This window comes from Scatophagus argus, chromosome 15 (assembly GCF_020382885.2).
Source record: "Scatophagus argus isolate fScaArg1 chromosome 15, fScaArg1.pri, whole genome shotgun sequence".
Taxonomy (NCBI): Eukaryota; Metazoa; Chordata; class Actinopteri; family Scatophagidae; genus Scatophagus; species Scatophagus argus.
Window position 1 is genome coordinate 12493762 of NC_058507.1, and position 18614 is coordinate 12512375.

Consider the following 18614-nt stretch of genomic DNA (forward strand, 5'->3'; position numbering starts at 1 on the left):
AAGCTGTCTCGCAAAGGCGGGTCTCGCTCTAGTCTTGCCTTATATAATAACCGCTCCCGACTGCATGCTCCGAGATACAAAACAAGCGTTCCCCAGCAGTCTGCCTATGACCCGCCCCCGCGAACCAGAAACGGGAGATAGTCTGACGGATAGCGCAGAAGAAAGCCAGGCTGGAGCTGCCCCGGGAAGTCGGGGAGTCTGCAAGAGTCAACGCAGAGCAACGCCATTTCACCGCTTGCTGAGGGAACAGTGAACTGAAGCTACAGGTATGCCGTGTGAAGCTGTCTTTGGCGATTTTGTTGTTTATTTATTGTCAAAAAGCCGCTCATCCCGGTCTTAGCGCAGCTAAGCTCTTTACCCAGGCCTTGGAACGGCCCTCAGGACTTAAACGGAAGAATGAGGCAGCAACGGGTCAGAGATTTCAGGAGAGTGGGAGGCTGGGTCACCAGAAAGACGAGGCCCGTTTAGGCGGATGTCCACGCCTCCAGACTAGCAGAGTGTTTGGGAAAGAGAAACAAACTTTACTGTTCTTCTTAACATGTTAACAAGTCAGTTTTGTCGCTGAAGACGTCCTATGTACTAATAATTGGATTGACCGGCTAACGTTATTACATGTGTCACGTTAGTTGGCTAGCGTTTATGTTAGCTAGCTCATTCATAGTGATGAGTTCTAGCCTCTTACTAAGGCGAACTTGAGTGGCGACAAGCCTTTTCCTTTAGGGCTTAAACTATTTAGCAAGTGCTTGTAGTCATGGCCAGGCCATGGTTGAACCTCAATTGGTAAAATAAATGTTTTTGCTAGTCATGTTGGTGAAGCCAGCTTCACGTCGACATGTGTGCCTGTCCTTTCTGTTTTATGGCACATTTCACAGTAACGTGGGACTTTGGAGCTAGCCAAGGGCTAAGCTAGCAAGTGTGATTGACACTAGATCAGTTCTGCTTTTTATATGACTGTTGTCTTTATCCACAAACAGACTTTTACTAATAGTTGCCGTGACGTATCTTGCTTCAGTGGTTTGCACAAGGCCGGCGATTAGACGTGAGCGGGGACAGTTGACATTAAAACACAGTGAACTGCCCCTTTTGAATGGTGGGGTGGCTTGCTGGACATCACCAGATCTGAAAAATTAGGCAAGATGTTGTAATTTACTTATGATGTAGGAAATGAACGACCCTTGTGCGGGGTATCGTGGTACATCTGTAATAAGGTGGTCACTAAAGGTATGACTTAGTATAACTGTCATTGGTCCTACTTTGAGAAATGTTGGCTCCATAAAGTTCTTAAATGTATTCCTCTGGTTTTCCACTCTCTTGAGGCATGTTGTTATTTCTGTCTTCATGCCATGTTTGCCAAGTTCACTGGAGGTCTATCTGTATATGAACTCATATCCTGGGTGTCTTGTTTTTCTTGACTTGGTGTGTACAATGCTCTGTAATTTCCCTGTCACAGCCTAATCAGGAAGAGCAGCCATTTCAAAGGACTAATATATTCTTTCAGTAAATTTGTAAATGTTTTCCAGCGTTTACCACTCACGACATGCCCTACTATGAACTTTGCTACTTTCTGGTTAGTTTATTACTTGAATGTACTGATAATGGTGAATTATAAGCTTATGGTCTTTACAAAAAACTATCCAGGCATGACTGTCTTACAATTGCCATAGTGATCAATCTAAACTAGATTATTTTTAAGGATCTATGGTCACTCAGACTTACTGGATTAAAGGTATTGTCATTAGAGGTTCCCAGTATGGAGGTTAGAATGACTACCATTATTACTTTTATAGCTTCTATTTTACATAATTTGAGTGTGGAATTGAACCTAAAATTAATTTGTTCCACAAACTGCAGGCTTGGTGACTTCTGCACTTCTGAAACATATACAGTTGGTTATAAAATCATTTTATCAATTGATACGAGATGATTTATTGTGATAATATTTTTTAGCCATTTTGGCAAGTACGAGCACCATCTTAGTATAATTCCAAAGTTGTCAAGTGTAGAGTCCTGCATGGCCTGGATTTCATGTACTGTCTGCAGTGCTTTTTGGGCCTGATAGTTATCAGGAGTTCCCTCTCTGTTGAGGCCTGCCAAATCAGGCAGCCAGGCCAGCCAAGTCGCTAGATTCCGGGGAGCCAACAGCCCGAGAGCCCTTTGTCCTCTGGGCTCATTTTAATGCTGGGACAAGGCTCAGGCTGCACAAGGAAACTCATGCACCTTCAACTCTGAGGCCTGGGACTGAAAGAAAGCAAGCAGGCTTCAAACTTGCACCGCCCACACAAGCAATGTTGCTTTAAGAGTTATTTTTTCTTGACATGGGAGTTTCTTTGAACGTGCAATAAATGTGACATAAGAAAAGAATTTCCTGGTTTCATAGCCACTGATATTTGGGAATTAAAATCTTGTTACACAGCTCATCCACGGTGTTTATTTAGTACATACTGTACTATGGCGTCTTTATTTCTTTAGTCTTACTTTGCCTAGGTACAGTACTTCATTTTCAAGCTTTACATGGTCATACTCTCGAGATTACTGAGCTTTTCAGGTCTTTATATGCTGCTTATTAGTCTCAGTGTGTGGTTTCTGTACTGATATGTTGCTGTCTATTATGAGAGAAACATCAAATAGGTCACAGGTAAGAAAACTATACAGTTGACTAGTAGACTACAGGCTCCTGTGTAATATGCTCATATCATGGTATGATTCCTGTCCTAATGACAAGTTTGCACCGTGATCTCTAAACCAACATCTGTTTCAACAACGTTATGTACGAGTTTGCCCACAGAAGAGCTGCAGCCTATTGAGTGTGGAGGAATACATGCTATTTGACTAAGGTGCCATACAAATACATCAGAGGAACGTATAAGGAAAACGTTCTTACTCTGCTTGTAAGTTCAGCCAATCAGATGTATTTGTCAGGGTCAGAACTCTTCAAAAAATGTTGCATAATGAAAACTGAATCGTTTCAAAGATGTTATATAATAAGTGTTTTAGTTTATGCTCATAGGAAGAGCTTTGCTCTGGATATGCAAAATAATTTTTCCAGATAAGATAAGTGAAATACTAAACACTATAACAGGCCTGTTAAATTTTTGTGTATGTTGAAGAAGTTGTAATGAGATGTTTTTTGAAGTGCAAGTGAAACGGGGTCATCATTACACTGTAGGACTAAGCCTGCCAGTCCTCAGGAAGCCCTGCTGTAGAAAGTTATTCTTAAATGTATTATCATGGGTAATCTGCTTAATCCAAATTGCTAAAGAGGTCTGCTCTACGACGCTGACTCCTACACTATATTACTGACACAGATCTTGAGCAAAGAATGGGATTGTGCTACACATCAAGTTGTTCTGCACCATCAGTTGACAGCACAATGCCGCTGCCACCATTCAGAGCAGAGGTTTTATTTTTGTAAGAAGTGTATAAGTTTGTACAAGACATTGCTGCGTTGGGTTGCAAGACATTGTTTGAATAATTCTATTTATTTTATCAGAATTGTTTGCACTGTTACTAAACCTGCAAAACTATAGTATTACTTAGTTGTTGTCACATCAAACATGCCATCTAGGGTGTAGTCGGGTTGATTAAACTGAGAACAAAAAACTGTTTAATAATGACAAATACCTTAAAAAATGAAGATAGAAATAAGAGCTTATAAGAGGATGATCAGGAAATACTGCAAGTTCCCCGCCTAACAGCTGGCACAGAAACTTGATTTTCGATGCTGTTTTGTTGAAATTTTTGGCAGCGTTGGAGCATTTCTTGTAATCATTTTACTTGGCAGATAAACTGCATTCATTGATATTCATATGTGTAAGATAAATTAGTAACTGTTGCTATGACAAATAAGTCTTATCTTAACAATCGCATGACCATATCCTGCCATGTATACGTCACGTATAACAAGATAAGATAATAATGCAAATAATAGTTTGGTTTAATGGTCTCTAATTAGAAATAAGGTGCATTGTGTCTCAGATTGTTATTTCTGTCTGAATTGATTCCACCATATTTCATTTTTAATAAATAGCCTTGAGGAGACAGCACATAGTTACTGAGTGTATCTTTAGCAGATGCTAAACTGATCAAGTCTCAGGCCCCCTTGACTCCATAACCTTTCCCTGTGATGGAAGAGGAACCTCTTTTCCCTTGGCCTGAAGCAGGCAGGGACCAAACTGCAGCTGCAGCAGACCTCAACGAGTGACATTTGCATGTGGGTGTATTTTTGCCCCTTGCAAATCCATCCTGATGTGATTTTTAGAATACCACCATGTCGTCCTTGTGGGGGCTGAAGGAGGGAAGTGACTAAATGAGGCGCTGAGCCATCTTCTTTTTTTGCCCAGTTGTCTCTCTGATGTTCCTGACCTATTTTATCCCCTTTTAAGCCAATGTGAGTGAAGTTGGTAGCTTTTATTCTCCTCTAATAGCTTTGCTTACCAAGCTATGTTTTACATACCAATAGATATGCCTTATTCTCTATGAACCTATACAAAGGTATGGATGATGTTAAGCTGTGAAGCTGGGGTAATGTTATCTAATTGGATCATATCACAAATAAGTACGTGGTGTTAATAAGAGTCCTCTCACGAGCACTCTGTCAACGCCATCTAAAACCGTGTTTTCAAAACAGTTGGGACCCTGTGTAAAACATAAAACAGAATGTGACAGTCCCCTTTTGCCATATACTCAATTGAAAACCATACAAAGACAATTGTGTTTTACCTCATCAACTTTATTGATTTTTGTGAATATATGTTTATTGTGAATTTGATGCAGCCACACGTTTCAAACAAGTTGGACAGTGTCACAACATTTTTGAAATCGGGATAGTACTAACACTTCCAGTTGCCTTTTTTGGTAGAAATCTGTTACCATGTGACACATATTGTGTGAAACATATTGGATTCCTATTGTGGAATGAAGCAGGTCTGCATGTTAACAAGTGGATTGGACTAATCTTTTTTTTTCCCTTGTATCTTTGCCCATCTCTTTAGAATGGCGGTGGATATCTATGACTCTCAGTACCTGCTCATCCTGGCCCCTTCCCTGGTCATCGCCCTCATGTTCCTCTTCTTCTGGCTCTTTATGAAAGAAACCTCATATGATGAGGTGCTGGCCAAGCAGAAACGTGACCTCAAGCTACCGCCATCCAAGCCAGACACCCGTAAGAAGAACGAAAAGAAGAAGAGCAAGAAGAAGGAGAGTGCCAGTGGAGGAGGTGGTGGAGCCAGTGGTGGTGGAGGAGGAGGAGAATCGGAAGAGGATCTTCGGGATTTTGACGTGGCTGATGGTGCCAATAGCTCCACGCTGGAGGTAGAGGAGGAACCTGCACCAGTTGTTATACCAGATCCTGCCCCACCAACTCCTACAGCCTATGTGCCTGTTTCAGTGTCACCTGAGGCTCCTGCTGGCCTTAGGGAGAGAAAGAAGAAGGAGAAAAAGGCTGCCAAGGCAGCCGCAGCTGCAGCTGCGGCTGCTGTGGCAGCAGCTTCTGCTACTGCATTTACAGCTCCTCCTTCTGAGGAGTCAGAACCGAATGGCTCAAAGCCGGTAAGCCGCAAGACAGAGGTATCTTTAGCTGCGAGCAAACCGTCCAGCCCTCCTGCTCCCCAGCTTGAGGTCCAGGTCCAGGTCCAAGCTGCTCAAGCTCCTGTTCAGGCTCAGACGCCTCCCCAAGTCTCTGGGAAGAAGAAGGAGAAGAAGAAACAAAAAGCAGAGCCTGGTGAGTAGCCAGTTGAAAGTGGATGTAAAATGTTCTTTCTGTTGGAAAAATGAGGATTTCTAACTCTTTCATTCAGTAAGCTCCTTTAAGTTAAGAGGGTTAGTCCAATAGGTGTGATGACTATTGTTCATCACCAGTCTAAAGGCAGACTGGCTGTGACTGGGTGTATTTTTCCCTTACCTTTTCCTTTCCAGTGGATGACCATCATGTCGAAGTTAAGGCTGAGCCAGCACCAGCTCCAGTCAAGAAGGAGGCTCCTGTTGTGGCTGAAACTAAAGTTCTGGATGGAGCCCCTACTGCTACCAGTGGCAAGAAGAAGAACTCAGCCAAGAAGCAAAAGACAGAGTCTGGTAATGATGATAAAAGTTGTGCACTCAAACCGAAGTCTGAATGTGTCACTATGTAATTAACTTTTTTTTTTTTTTTTTTTAAATTAAATCCAGTAGAGGAAGCCCATGTTCTGGCTGACTCAGCAGCTTCTGCCAACCACCAAGCAGCCCATAATGATGATGTACCATCCAAAGGAAGTGGCAAGAAACAGAAGAATGAGACTGACAAAGGTAAGGGGGAAATAAACTGCGTCTGATCTACTTTTTGGTTCTTGCTGCCGTTCCATATCTACTGGCCAGCTATATCATATTACGCTAAATCGCATCTCTTGTGTGTTTTTCACAGAGAACACAGAGGTGAAGCTAAAGGAGCTGCTGTCTGGTCTGTCCAGCCTGACCCTGTCTGAAGCCGAGGCAGTCAGTGTGATGACTCTCCTCCGAGAGAAGAACCCTAGTGCCTTGGATGCTTGGAGCAAAGTGAGAGATGAATGAATATTACATTTGAATGAGTTGTCCTTGACAAGTGACATTTCACAGTATTTGCATTTGACAGGAGGACTGGTATTTGTACTTGGCATTGCCATGCCTGTTTTGTTAACATGATGTGTCTCACCACCAGTCTGCTGCCAGGCCTGACCCAGCTGCACAGGAACGAGAGAGACTTCTCACAACTCTGCAGGAGGAGGCCTCCATTGCAAAGGACAAAGTTAAACAACTCAGCCAGGTCTAGACTCCCATGTTCTACTTTATGATTTACTTGATGTGATTAATCATTTATTCTTAGTGTCTTAGTAGAAATCATTTGATTTGTTTCAGCAAAGAACTTCATGTGATCTCTTGCATATGTGCTTTAGGAGCTTCAACTTGAGAAACAAAAGACCAGCCGTGTGGAGGCTGTGTTGAGAGAGCAGCGTGCAGCCATGGAGAAAGAACTTGGGAGTATGCAAGCTAAAGCACAGGGCAGCTACCAGGAGCTCCAGACCATGCAGATAAAGGTGAGAGCTTTGATCTCATGCAGACAGTATAGATTCATTCACTTGTTTCCAATTTTGTTGTTTCCTTACAACACTCTATGTTGTCAATACTGTGGGGTAAAATCTCGAGTTGGAAAACATGTGAAGGAACCCAAACCTTTTGACATTCGTCTTAAGGCTGCATGAAGACTGAATCTTGTTGTTGTTGTGTAGTTCCAGCAGGTGAGGGAGCAGCTGGAAAGCCAGATCACAAGACTGCAGCAGGAGAATGGCATCCTGAGGGACGCTGTCAGCTCTGCCACCAACCAGATGGAAAGCAAGTCAGTGTTACACCAAAATAGATAAGAATTTACTGGTCACTGTTTCTAGAGCTTTGTTCATGTCTCATCTGTTTTGTGTGATGAAACTCTCCGAGCAATCCAATTCATATTAGAATTTCAGCTCATTGCCTTTGCATTGCAGTTGCACTTGCAAACGTCTCAACATTATCCTTCATTTCTTTTGTCCGTGTTGCTCACGTTAGGTAGAGCTCCGCTCTCATGCACAGTCACAATGCAACATACAGGCTGTTTGCAGTTCATCTGCACAACCCACGATAATGCCTCATTGACCATTTTCACATCACTCATTTGTGCTTTGTGTGTGTGGCTTGATAGGAATTCAGCAGAGCTGAACAAGTTGCGTTCTGAGTATGCCGGTTTGATGAAAGAGCTGGCAGACAGCAACAGCAAGCTGCAGCAGGAGGAGCACCAGAGGAAGTCACTGGAGGTCAACTACAAGCAGAACGTGTCCCAGCTGGAGGTACACTATTCCAGATGCACAATATGTTTATTTAGCCTTCACTTCAGTTTCCCCCAGCCGAGGCAAAAATGAACTGAACTACACAAAACCTGGCCAATGCCACATAGCCTGAAATTAGTGTGCGTGGTGGCATTATTGGGGAAATGGGAGGAGGTTGTAATGGAAGTCCTAGGGAGGGGTGTGGGAAATAGAACCTGAGTGGGGAGGATTGTGTTGGCTTTGGAAGCTGGAATGTTTAAGGCTTTGTGCTGCATATAAACAACACTTTTCCTGATAGACACCCACATCAGCCTTCCTGTCTTTCCTGGGATTTTCATGAGAAAAAACTGCCTTTCTTTATTGCACAGGCTAGAAAAGTAAAGGAAACGAAGTCTACAAAATGTTTTGTCATTAGGATTGTCCACTAACAGATTCAGTTTCAGAGACCGAAAAAGAGACAGGAGGATCACAGGATTGTAGAAACCCAGGTTGCCTCAAGAAATGGATTAGTTGAATTTTTTTATCTTACCTACTGTAGTGTGGCTGTGTGCTCTCAAGCGTAGGATCTCACTCAAGCCACCCCTGATAACATTTCATAAGCACTTGTTTTCTAGTATAATATGTGGGAGAAAAGTGTTCACCAAACTGGATACATTTTTCCTTCCTCAGGCCCAACTGCAGGACACTAAGCGACGATGGGAAGACCTGCAGAAGTTTCTCCACAGTGTCAACACTGAGAGAGAGAAACTTCAGGCCTCAAAGCAAGGTGACAAAATATATCTCTTTAACTTCTACTACGAAACAAATCTAAAACGAATTATCAGATTACATTCAGTGACTTTATGTCTCTGTATCTGCCTGTGTGTGTGTGTGTGGGGGGGGGGGGTCGCAGAGCTCCACAACCAGCTGTTGACATTGGAAACAGAGATGAACAACAAGAACAAGGAGATCCAAACCCTTCACAGCAGCCTGACCGAAGCCATGGTCTCCAAGGAGCGGCTGGAGCAGAGAGTTGTCGAGCTCATGGAGATGTCACAGCACAGCATGCCTGATGACTCACTGCAGGCCCGCGTTCAGGTGAGTGACCACAGGATCACATGCAAAAATCGGCATCGGAATTTAATGGAGTCTGTTTTATAGAGCATCTGTGCGTTCGATTTCATGTGAAGATGCAGAGTGAATTTCTCTGTGAAGCTTAGCATCACAAACCGTATACACTAATACAGTGTGTGTTTAACAGGAACTTATGAATGAAAATAAAGGACTTCAGGTCCAGAATGAGAGCATGCAGGCCCAGATCTCATCACAGGTATATTTGTCAACCTCATTTACCTATGTTTAGAGATAATGAGATGTTTGTAGGCTAATAAGATTTCTTTCCATTTAGGCCACCCATGTCTCCCACATCGAGGAGATACAGAAGCTGTAAGATTTTTTTTTTTTAACCTCTTTCAGACATACAGGGTGACTTAAAAATGAAGCCGTTATTCATGCACTCTCCTCACTCTTGTCCTGTTCTCTTCAGACTTGCTGAGAAGGAGTTGCAGAGGAAGAGTCTGGAGGATTCGCTCAATGCTGAGCGGAGCAGTGGGGCCAGTAGAGAAACTAAAATGCAGGTATAGTCACAAAGGCTCTTCATCTACAGATTCTTATACTAACATCACATTGGTTCATTAGTCTACAGGAATTTGGTAAACATGTACCAGGCCTCCCATTGTGTTGAGAGGGAATATGGATTCAAGACAATGTACACCAACTATTGTATGTCAGAATCTTTATTGTCTTGGCTTAATAAGTGCTGTCGTCCGTCTGTCGTGTCTCTTGTCTTTTCCTCTGCAGGCCTTGCACAATGAGAACATGGCACTGAAGGCAGAGATTCAGAATCTGCAGGCACAGATTTCTGATCAGGTCAGCTGTTTGTCTTTATCTTGACTGTTTTCCCAAATTTTAAAGCACTGTATGCATTTGTTTTTTCTTCTGTGTGACACACCCTTTCTATCCATTTGCTTTTGACTCTCCCCATGCAGACTGCCTCCCAGCTGGCTTTGGACCAGTTTCAGAAGAGGTGTGTATGAAAGCCGGAACATATTTTGAATTGCATCAACTGGTTAGGCGTGTTACTCTGTCTGTAAAATTAATAATCCATGATTTTTATTTTAAAAAATTGCTTCCTACTCAGTGTCCGGGAGAAAGAAGAGAACATGAAAACCGTAGAGGGGCTGCTGGAGAAAGGGTTGATCGAGGTGGCCAACAAGGAGGAAGAGCTCAAGGTGTGTGTTTTCTTTTGTTTTGTAAGGGATGACCACAGGTAGCAAAGCCTCAAACATCTGAAAACATGCTGCCCCTCCCACACACACCCACATTTGGCTCACATCAGCAAAGTGACTGCATTTCACTGCTGGCCTTGTAATGACAATCCCTAATGGGCATAAAATCTTAATGTGATATTTTTCCCTTATTCAGGCTGTAAGAGGAGAGAATGAGGCACTAAAACAAGAAATTGAGGCAGTTAAGAGAAAGACAGCAGAACAGGCGAGTTGACTAAAATCTTTACTAACAAAGAGTTGCTGTGCTTTTACCACCAGATTCTGTAACCATTTGTTTTAAATTGTCTTAATCAACAGGTATCAACAGAGTCAACAGTAGAAGAACTCCAGAGCAAGTAAGATCAGTCAAGCTGACTTCGGTATTCAGGGACTATGACAATGTGTTACAAAGTCTTATGTCCCCAACACACAAAGACACACAAATGGATAAAAATATCTAGCTTATTTACCATCTTAGCTAAGTTTCTGATGTTTCTGCTTAATCTACAGTGAGCATATCAAAATTAATTCTTCCTGGCACTGCAGACTACACCTCTGATTATACATCTTTCAACATCCAATTTCCACTGGCACGAGAGGCTGTGTGTTAAATGTCCTTTTGTGGTGGTTATCATTCTGTGTGACTTCAAACAGCTTGATGGTTAACTTTTGTTTCACTTTGCTTTATAGGATCCAAGCGAAGGATTTGAAGTTAAAGTCGTTGGAGGAAGGTCTACAGGCAGCACAAGACAGCTGCTCAGCCAGAGAGAAGGCAGCTGAGGTGTGGACTTTGCTGTGTTTGCACATTTCAAAAGCTGTTTCTTGTAGTGTCTATGTTGTATTGTCCTAGTTTGAGCTTGTCTGAAGCAGTTTTTTGTCTCACAGGCTCTGGAGCAGCAGTTGGCTGCCCTGCAGGCAGAGATGGAGCAGCTGAGACAAAAGGAGATGCCAGAAGAGCTGACCAGTTCTGGTACCCAGCTCCAAGAACTCCATGCTCAGTAAGTAACACACACACAAACTTCTCCATGCAATCCTCCAACATTGCTTTTACAAGTCAGACTAATGATGAGCACATCTGACCTGCAGACTAACGGCGAAGGAGCAGGAGATCCAGATGCTGCAGACTGAGCTGGAAGCAAGGACGAGGGAGCTGAGTGAGAAGATGGAGCAGATGCATCAACAGGTGAGGAAAAATCTCAAAACATTTCTCATTACACAGCGGACGTGTTTTATGGTTTGCGTAGGGAAGATTTGACCAGCTATGAAAGACTTCACTAAGAAGCATGAACCTATGAACTCCAAGTAGTTTCTGCTGTGGGCTTGTTTTTGACTGCAGCATGTAAGAGCACCTCTATGGAAACAGCAGTCATGATTCATTCATGAAATATCACTGTTAAGCTTAGATTTGGTTATTTTTCCTGAAGGAAGGGTTAGTCACCCATGACTCGCTAAAGGTAAAGGGAAAGTTAAAGGTTTCAGAGGGGTAAATTGGTCGAAGGGGACATGTACCTCATAACAGACAAAACTCTTCTTGTTTGATCTTTTGTGTCTTTGCTATGAGCACCATAAGAGATAAAATTCTCATTCACTTCTAGTTTTAATTGAGTCTTTTTCCTTTTCCTTTTTTTTCCTTTTTAAACAGCAGTCCCACACAGCAGTGCCAAGCCCAGAGCTTCTTACAGCGTGAGTAATGTTCAACGCCATGTGATAACATAGTTTAAAAGGCCATTAGCTACATGATAATGTTCATAATGAGTGTTATTGTCTGTCAGGTTGTCAGAGAAGGAGAAGCAGGTCTCAGATCTTCAGGGTGAACTGGCTGAGCTGAAGGAGTCCCTGGAGCTTCACAGGAAGAAGAACAACGTAGGTTTCCTACAGTGATGATCTGAACCTATGCACCAATAACCGCTCTGGTGTATAGCCCTGTGAGACACACACCCCACCCCGCACCCCCCATTCCTTGTGTGATACCCCAAAACACCCTCTTCACACTGGAGTCTGGAGTTGCACACTGCATACATCCATACTTCCTGTTGTCCTCTGGCAGTTTAGTCTTTCAAAAGGATTTATTTTTTAAATATAACAAATTGAAAGCTTTCTTTAGCTAAGGTTTTGTTTTCAACATGGTCAGCATGATTATACAGATCAGCACAGATGTCTGTTTTGATATGGATTGCTCAAGGTGAGTGTTACATAACAGAGCTTCCAGCCTACTCTTGTCATGCTTGCCGTCGGCCACGACTGTTTCGGCTAACTTGTCTGTACTTGTGGGTGATTCGGAGCATCAAAAACTCGCCTACCTTTTATCTTCAAGAGAGTCTTGTTTGATTTGATATCTCTATGTGGACTTTGTTTTTCATTTTTGTGTCTGCCATAAAAATCTCTGGACATAATTTGAATAGAAAGTACACACTGACCATTGTTGCTATACATACCTTGCGTACTGTGCATGTTGCTTTTGCCCAGACGAGGTGTAAGACTGCAAAACTGGAGGTTATTTGCTCATACTTATTTATAGCGGTTGGAGCATGGTTGGAAAGCAGAGTGCAGTAATTTTAAGATGAGAAATGCATCCAGTTTGTTCTGTTACTCTACCGATCTTTATTTGAGGGTCACTGAATGCATTTTCCCTGAGGCTGAACTGAAAGCAGTATCTCTCTGGAACTGACCAAAACAGGAGCTTCGGGAGAAAAACTGGAGTGCAATGGAAGCTCTATCAGCCACCGAGTCCATGCTTCAAGGGAAACTCAGCAAAGCTGTCAAGGTTCGACCCCTCACCTCAGTCTGCTTCACTCTAGTTCCAATCTGAATTGACCCAGTGAGATTTCTTTTTCCACCATCATCCATAACAAAGCTGCATACTCATTTTCCTCTCTTGCACTCCTCCCCTCTGTTGTCTGGCCTCAAGTTTTCAATTGGCTGTGTGAGCTGTTGAACTCTGCTACTCCCCTTGGTAATTGCAGACTTCATTAACAAATATTGGTTTCTTTAGTGCTATATATTTTGCTTTAAGTGCTGTAATTTCAAAGATTTTTCCATGCCAACGCTCAGGCTGATGCTTGGAAATGAGTGTGCAGTGAACTAGAAATGATTTCACTAGCTGTCATTAGATTGAGAATCATGGTAATCATTTTGCAGCTTCCTGTCTTTCTGTCATGTGACTCATTTCTAGCATGTTTTCCCCCCATTCTGCTTTGTGACAACCGTACTGTCAATATCACCAGTTAATCATGAAAATCTGTTTAATTTTAACTCGCACTCGGAAACATTTTGGTTTTCCATCAGGACAAACAAATGTAACTAAATTCAGAGCAAAATCTACAGTGTACTTCTTGTAGCTGCAGGTCTCTTTATGTAGACATGCAGTGGGATACCAGATAGCTGCTCTATTCACAGTCACAGTGACGTGTGTTTTTGTATTTTTGTATTTTTGCCCTCCTCCCCAGTGGTAGTCAAGTGTACATGCTGAACCATCAGCACAGCAGCTGCTCTCCTGCCATCTGAGTACAGTAGAAAGCACCTTCTCTACTCTGAGCCAGGAAGTTCCCTGGCAGCTGTTTGGTACTGTCAGCGCAAGCTGGTGGTATTCGACTCCACACTCGTGTCAGAGCTGCCTCGTGTGACACAGTGTGTTAATGTGAATAGTTCTTGGAGTGCCAGCTGGCTAGTGCTTGGCATACGTTCTCCCTTCAGGCCTCAGAGTGACAGTGCATGATGCTAGCCTATTGTGGGAGGTCTGAATGCTACCTTTTTAATTTATTGAGTTTCAAGGTACTTTGTACAATTTCATGAAAGCAGACTGATGTGTTTGTGGATGGAGGATGACTGAAGCATGTGATATGCTCTTAGTCTGAGGATGCTGACAGTTGGTGTAGGTGTGGCCTGTTGAAGGATGTTTTCTCAGGGTAATTGGAAGTAGGAGTGAGACAGCATTTATCCTGCTTGTTAAAAATCATAATTTAAGATGATGTTAAATGATTCACCGATTGGGACATCTTGGTGGATGACTTGATGATGATTGATGCGAGAATGGAGAACAGAAAGAAAAGGAGGTGGTCATATCTGTGCTGGTGACCACTGGACCTTGTTTTCGAAGTGACTGAACAATCTGGACAGTCAATCCTCAATCTCTCGTACTGTCTTTTTGTCCTGTTTTCCCCCTCCCATTGCCTCATAGGAGAACCAGACAGCACTGGCAATATCTCAGGCTGAATGTAGAGATGTTTTGCACAGAATTCTGCCCAATGTGCCTCTGCCAAGTGAGCAGGTAAGGGCAACATTGGATTTTTGCCGTCATGCAAATAGTTTTTGAATGCTTTTCTTCCCCTGTTTAACTTCTCCCGTGTTGTAAAGTTTCATTAACATTTGTCTTTGCTTTTTATCTCTTTTCTCTACTAGAACCATCAGGAGTGGCTCCGCAGATTTGAGAGGGCAGTGGCTGACAGTTCAGCTGCTCAATCCACCCCTGCATCAGGGGACTCTGAGGTAAATTAGGGGGAAATGTAAATATGAACGTGTTTCCTCTTAAACTGAAGGTATCTTTAGCCATACATGTTCCCATCTGTCTCTGTAGGCACTGACTGAGAAGCTAAAAGAAGCTGAGGAAACCCAAAGGATTCTACAGAAAGACTGTGAGACATACAAGAAGGTTTTGGCAGAGACGGTGAGATAAGGTTTTCAGTTTTAACATTTGGGGTTTCATGGTGGCAGCTCTTTCCAAACTGAGCTGTCATTCCTACTGCATCCACAGGAGGGCATCCTGCAGCGCTTACAGAGCAGCGTGGAGCAGGAGGAGTCTCGCTGGAGGGTGAAGCTGGAGCTATCGCAAGGAGAGCTCAAAGAGGTGTGTGTTCAAGTGTAGCGAGAAACAACTCCCAGAATGAATACCAAATCACTGAGGTGATAAATTATTACACTGTGTGCAGCTTTCATTGCATCATTCTCCTGTCTTTTGCCTTAGATGAGCCAGAAAGTCACAGCTCTGGAGCAAGAGATTGAGAGACTAACCGATGGAGCCGAGTTGGAAAATGTCAGTTCTCTTCAGTTGCACATTTCTTCTAAGAACCCCTATGGTTTGAACTTCAAACATTCTGCCATTTTTAACTTCAGTTTTGTGTCATTCAGAAGTACACATGAAACTCTGTTGTGCTCTGCAGCTAAGACAAGAAAAGCAACACTTGGAATCTGAGCTGCAGAGGGCGGAGGGTGAGAGTGCCACTTATGTGACGGAAGTCAGAGAGGTGAGCCAGAAACATGACGTCTTCAGCAAGTCTTGTGATCCTTAGTCATGTTATGGCTGTCATCTTCCTGTAAAAAAAAAAAAAAGAAGAAAGAAAAAAGAATGAGCTCTTTTGTCTGTCACTATCATGGTCGTTGTGTTTTGATGTTTTTGTGACATCCTGTTCTCTGATTATGCTCTCTGATTGTGAGCTGCCACGACGAGTGAACTTCCTTGTTGTGGGATCAATAAAGTTTATTTTATTACCTATGAAATCCACACAACACAAATGTTAAATGTTGAACTGATAATACACACCCTTCACATAGTTTGCTCTAGCAATCACTTAGTTACACTGTTTTCCAGATTAACTTGACAGACAACGGGATCTGATGCTTTATTTGTCACCATACAGCTCTGCTAACTTCCAGCTCATACGACTACATTCACTGTGTGCTAGTAGTGCTGTCCTGGACCCGACTCCCACGGACACCCATTAAACACATCATCTCAAACTTAATTTCAGCTCAAAGATCTGTTGACTGAATTGCAGACCAGACTTGATGGCTCGTATACAGAGGCTATCAGACAGAATGAGGAGCTAAATTTGGTAAGCGTTGCTCACCCTCTGGCTAGAGCTCCTTTTTAAAACCTGTACCCTTATTGCACTCAGCGGTGGCTCTATGCTGATGGCTATAGAACAGGGGTGTCTTCTGCAGCTGTGGGTCATCATCCATAACCTCACTGAATGTGTTCAGTCAACCCTTAACTTCAAGAGTGTTTTCTTTAATTTTAGGAGGCAGGAATTTTGTAAAGTTGCAAAAATTAGAGGTTCAGAATGATGACTCATTTTTACATTCAGTGATACTGTCAAGACTAACTCTCCCTTCTCTATGCTGGCACTTGGCAGGCACCTAACAAATAGCTTACTAGTCAACTTGCCTTCCTTCTGCACTTCAGAGTCCAAAAACAGGCTCCATTTTGTCCATTTTCAGCTGTAATTTTACTCCATGCCTTCATCCACTGCACTGTTACTTCCTCTTCAGCCTTTTTACAAACCTTGTCTGTCTGTCTTGTCTTATTGTCTTCCCATAATGTCAACAAACATTTCTCTGTGGTCTTTGTGAAGTGTTAGCGGCCAGCACTTTTTTTTTTTCATAATATTTGGTAGGAGTTCAGACCAGCTATAGCACTATCAAAAATGTACTGTTTGCTTCAGTACATTTTCTGCAAACAATGCATTGGCCTATTGAGTATGCACAATGATGCATATTCCTGATGGGTTACTTTGTAAGGTGAATGACGCAATTATACTGTTTATCTTGCAATCATGGAGACACAGTACAAAACTACCCCAACTTTCCAGAGTTGTAAAATCCTGTGTCAAAGTATCATAAACTGTTATGGCTTCCTGGATTGTGATCTGTCTTCTCACCAGTTCCTGTAGCAACATGCCCACACCATTACAGACATTTGCACTGTTTTACACAAGGCTATTTTTGGTCTGAACAAAGCTTAAGTAGGACAAGCAAAAACTGTTAAATCTGTCCAAAACTTTAATGTACCCATTTGATCTAGGCAGTGTTGGCAAGAGGCTCTGAATTAATGCTATTTCTGTACGTGAAATGATAACTCATGAATGGGGTTTACGTGTGTCAGTGGAGAACTGTAATGTGCTGTGGAACATGTGCTGAGTGTCTGATTTGATTGCAGCTGAAAACCCAGCTCACTGAAACTCTGTCCAAGCTGGAGACAGAAGAGAACGAGAGGCATAAGGTGGCTGGTGACTTGTATAAGGTAATATATTTTATTACTCTGTTGATATGGGTCTAACTCCAGGCCATAGTGATAACAAGTGGAACTTTCTGATGTTTTATCCAGGCCCAGCAGTCTCTTGATTTGATCCAGGGGGAGCTTGCAAAAGTGACAGACAATGCTGATGACCTGATAGAGAATAGCAGTCTGACGTCACAGAGCGTAAGACTCTTGGGCAGTTTGGGTGTCATAACAGTTGGTGGTGTGTCTTTGCATATACACTGTCCTCTGAACCAATCATTCTGTTTCTGACAGGATGAAATCGACAGAAAGGAGAAAATGACTGCAGGACTGAACCAAACAGTCAGAGAACTGCAGCAGCTGCTACAAGCTGTCAGTTATCAACTCGCTAAGGGACAGGAAGGGGTAAGGCCCATTACTGCATTGTTGTTACAGTTCAGTAAATCATTATAGTGGCCTAGGACTGAGTCTTAACATTCTAAATTTGTGATATTCTCCAGGAGGCTGACAAAGATCTGCCCAAGTTATAGTGAGAGAAGGACAGACCCCCACGCAGCCATGCTGACTGCACAGTGACCACCTTTTCACCATCGGTCTCATCGCTACCACAGACGCACCATACTGTCACACCCAGCCACCCTCTTTTAAACAAACCTCCGTCACCTCACCTGTACTGTAAGCAGCCTCCAACTGGCTCTGGCCGAGGTGCAGGCAAACCACTCCCAGTCTCACTGCTGACCCTAAAGGAGCAAGCAGAGGTTACTGTTAATTCCATACACTCCACATATTGTACCAAAACACATTTTTCTGCTCCCACCACATTCCTCTTCTTCAGCAGCATCACCAGTTTATTTTTATTCTAAACTTAAAAATTATTCAGCATAATTTAAACTGTGTGGCAACCATTCCTCTGTATTTTTCAGTGACATCCTTTTGACTACTGCAGTAGTTTGTTGTTTATTTGTCATGAGAGAGCAGTGATACAAATTTCCAACTTGATGAAACAAACTTTGGGTTTTCAGTCCCTTTTTTCTTAACTTATAAGACATGTATTGTTTAAGTGTACCAGCTAGGACCTGCTGAAATACTCTGTTATTGATCTGTTTGCCTCCTGACCAGAAAATGATTACAAACTCCATCATCGTGCATTCATAAATTTATAGCTCCATGCATACCTTGGCTCAGTACTGGGTGGGAAAAGGGAGATCAGAAGGGGTCTCAGTATATCCAAAGGGTCACTACGTGACTGTAACTATGGAGGTGTATGGACAAATTGTACTCATGTCTGTACTGCAGCTCCAGAGAGAAGGGATTCTGTGACCCTGGCTGTGGAAAGAGAAGGCCAGGTCAACAGCGTCAGAGGTTTTTAATCTTATTGCAACTATTCTAGGAATAAGTGTCCCATATCAACTGTAATCAACACTCGCTATATTGTTGCTAAGTTCATTAACACTGAAGATTTGTTCTTTTTGTAACAGGTGATGTTAATAAAAGGGATGCTTGATAAATCTG

General features: G+C 42.7%; 1 protein-coding gene across 4 annotated transcripts; it reads left to right on the forward strand.

Annotated features, from left to right (window-relative positions):
• The first annotated feature begins 76 nt into the window (after positions 1-76).
• On the forward strand, positions 77-18614 carry ktn1 (kinectin 1). Of its 4 annotated transcripts, none has more exons than XM_046414016.1 (36): positions 77-266; positions 4992-5719; positions 5914-6069; positions 6163-6279; positions 6395-6525; positions 6668-6772; positions 6903-7043; positions 7236-7342; positions 7679-7823; positions 8472-8568; positions 8695-8879; positions 9043-9111; positions 9190-9227; positions 9328-9418; positions 9642-9710; positions 9830-9867; positions 9982-10072; positions 10266-10334; positions 10427-10464; positions 10799-10889; positions 10994-11106; positions 11195-11291; positions 11751-11791; positions 11881-11971; positions 12786-12872; positions 14286-14375; positions 14507-14593; positions 14682-14771; positions 14859-14951; positions 15069-15137; positions 15265-15348; positions 15853-15936; positions 17040-17123; positions 17208-17303; positions 17397-17507; positions 17603-18614. In XM_046414016.1, the coding sequence occupies exons 2-36, from the start codon at positions 4993-4995 to the stop codon at positions 17630-17632; spliced, it is 3852 nt and encodes a 1283-aa protein (XP_046269972.1). In that variant the 5' UTR covers positions 77-266; position 4992; the 3' UTR covers positions 17633-18614. The 4 variants fall into 4 exon arrangements, with proteins under 4 accessions (XP_046269972.1, XP_046269973.1, XP_046269974.1 ...); XM_046414017.1 differs by having other exon boundaries at positions 11754-11791; XM_046414018.1 differs by having other exon boundaries at positions 6166-6279.

Excerpts from the sequence above, each read along its gene's own strand:
- ktn1 (XM_046414016.1), top strand. The coding sequence starts at position 4,993 with ATGGCGGTGGATATCTATGACTCTCAGTACCTGCTCATCCTGGCCCCT. Across the intron at positions 10,335-10,426 it reads AGAGAAAGACAGCAGAACAG|GTATCAACAGAGTCAACAGT; the intron begins GCGAGTTGACTA and ends CTTAATCAACAG. Across the intron at positions 11,107-11,194 it reads CTCCAAGAACTCCATGCTCA|ACTAACGGCGAAGGAGCAGG; the intron begins GTAAGTAACACA and ends TCTGACCTGCAG.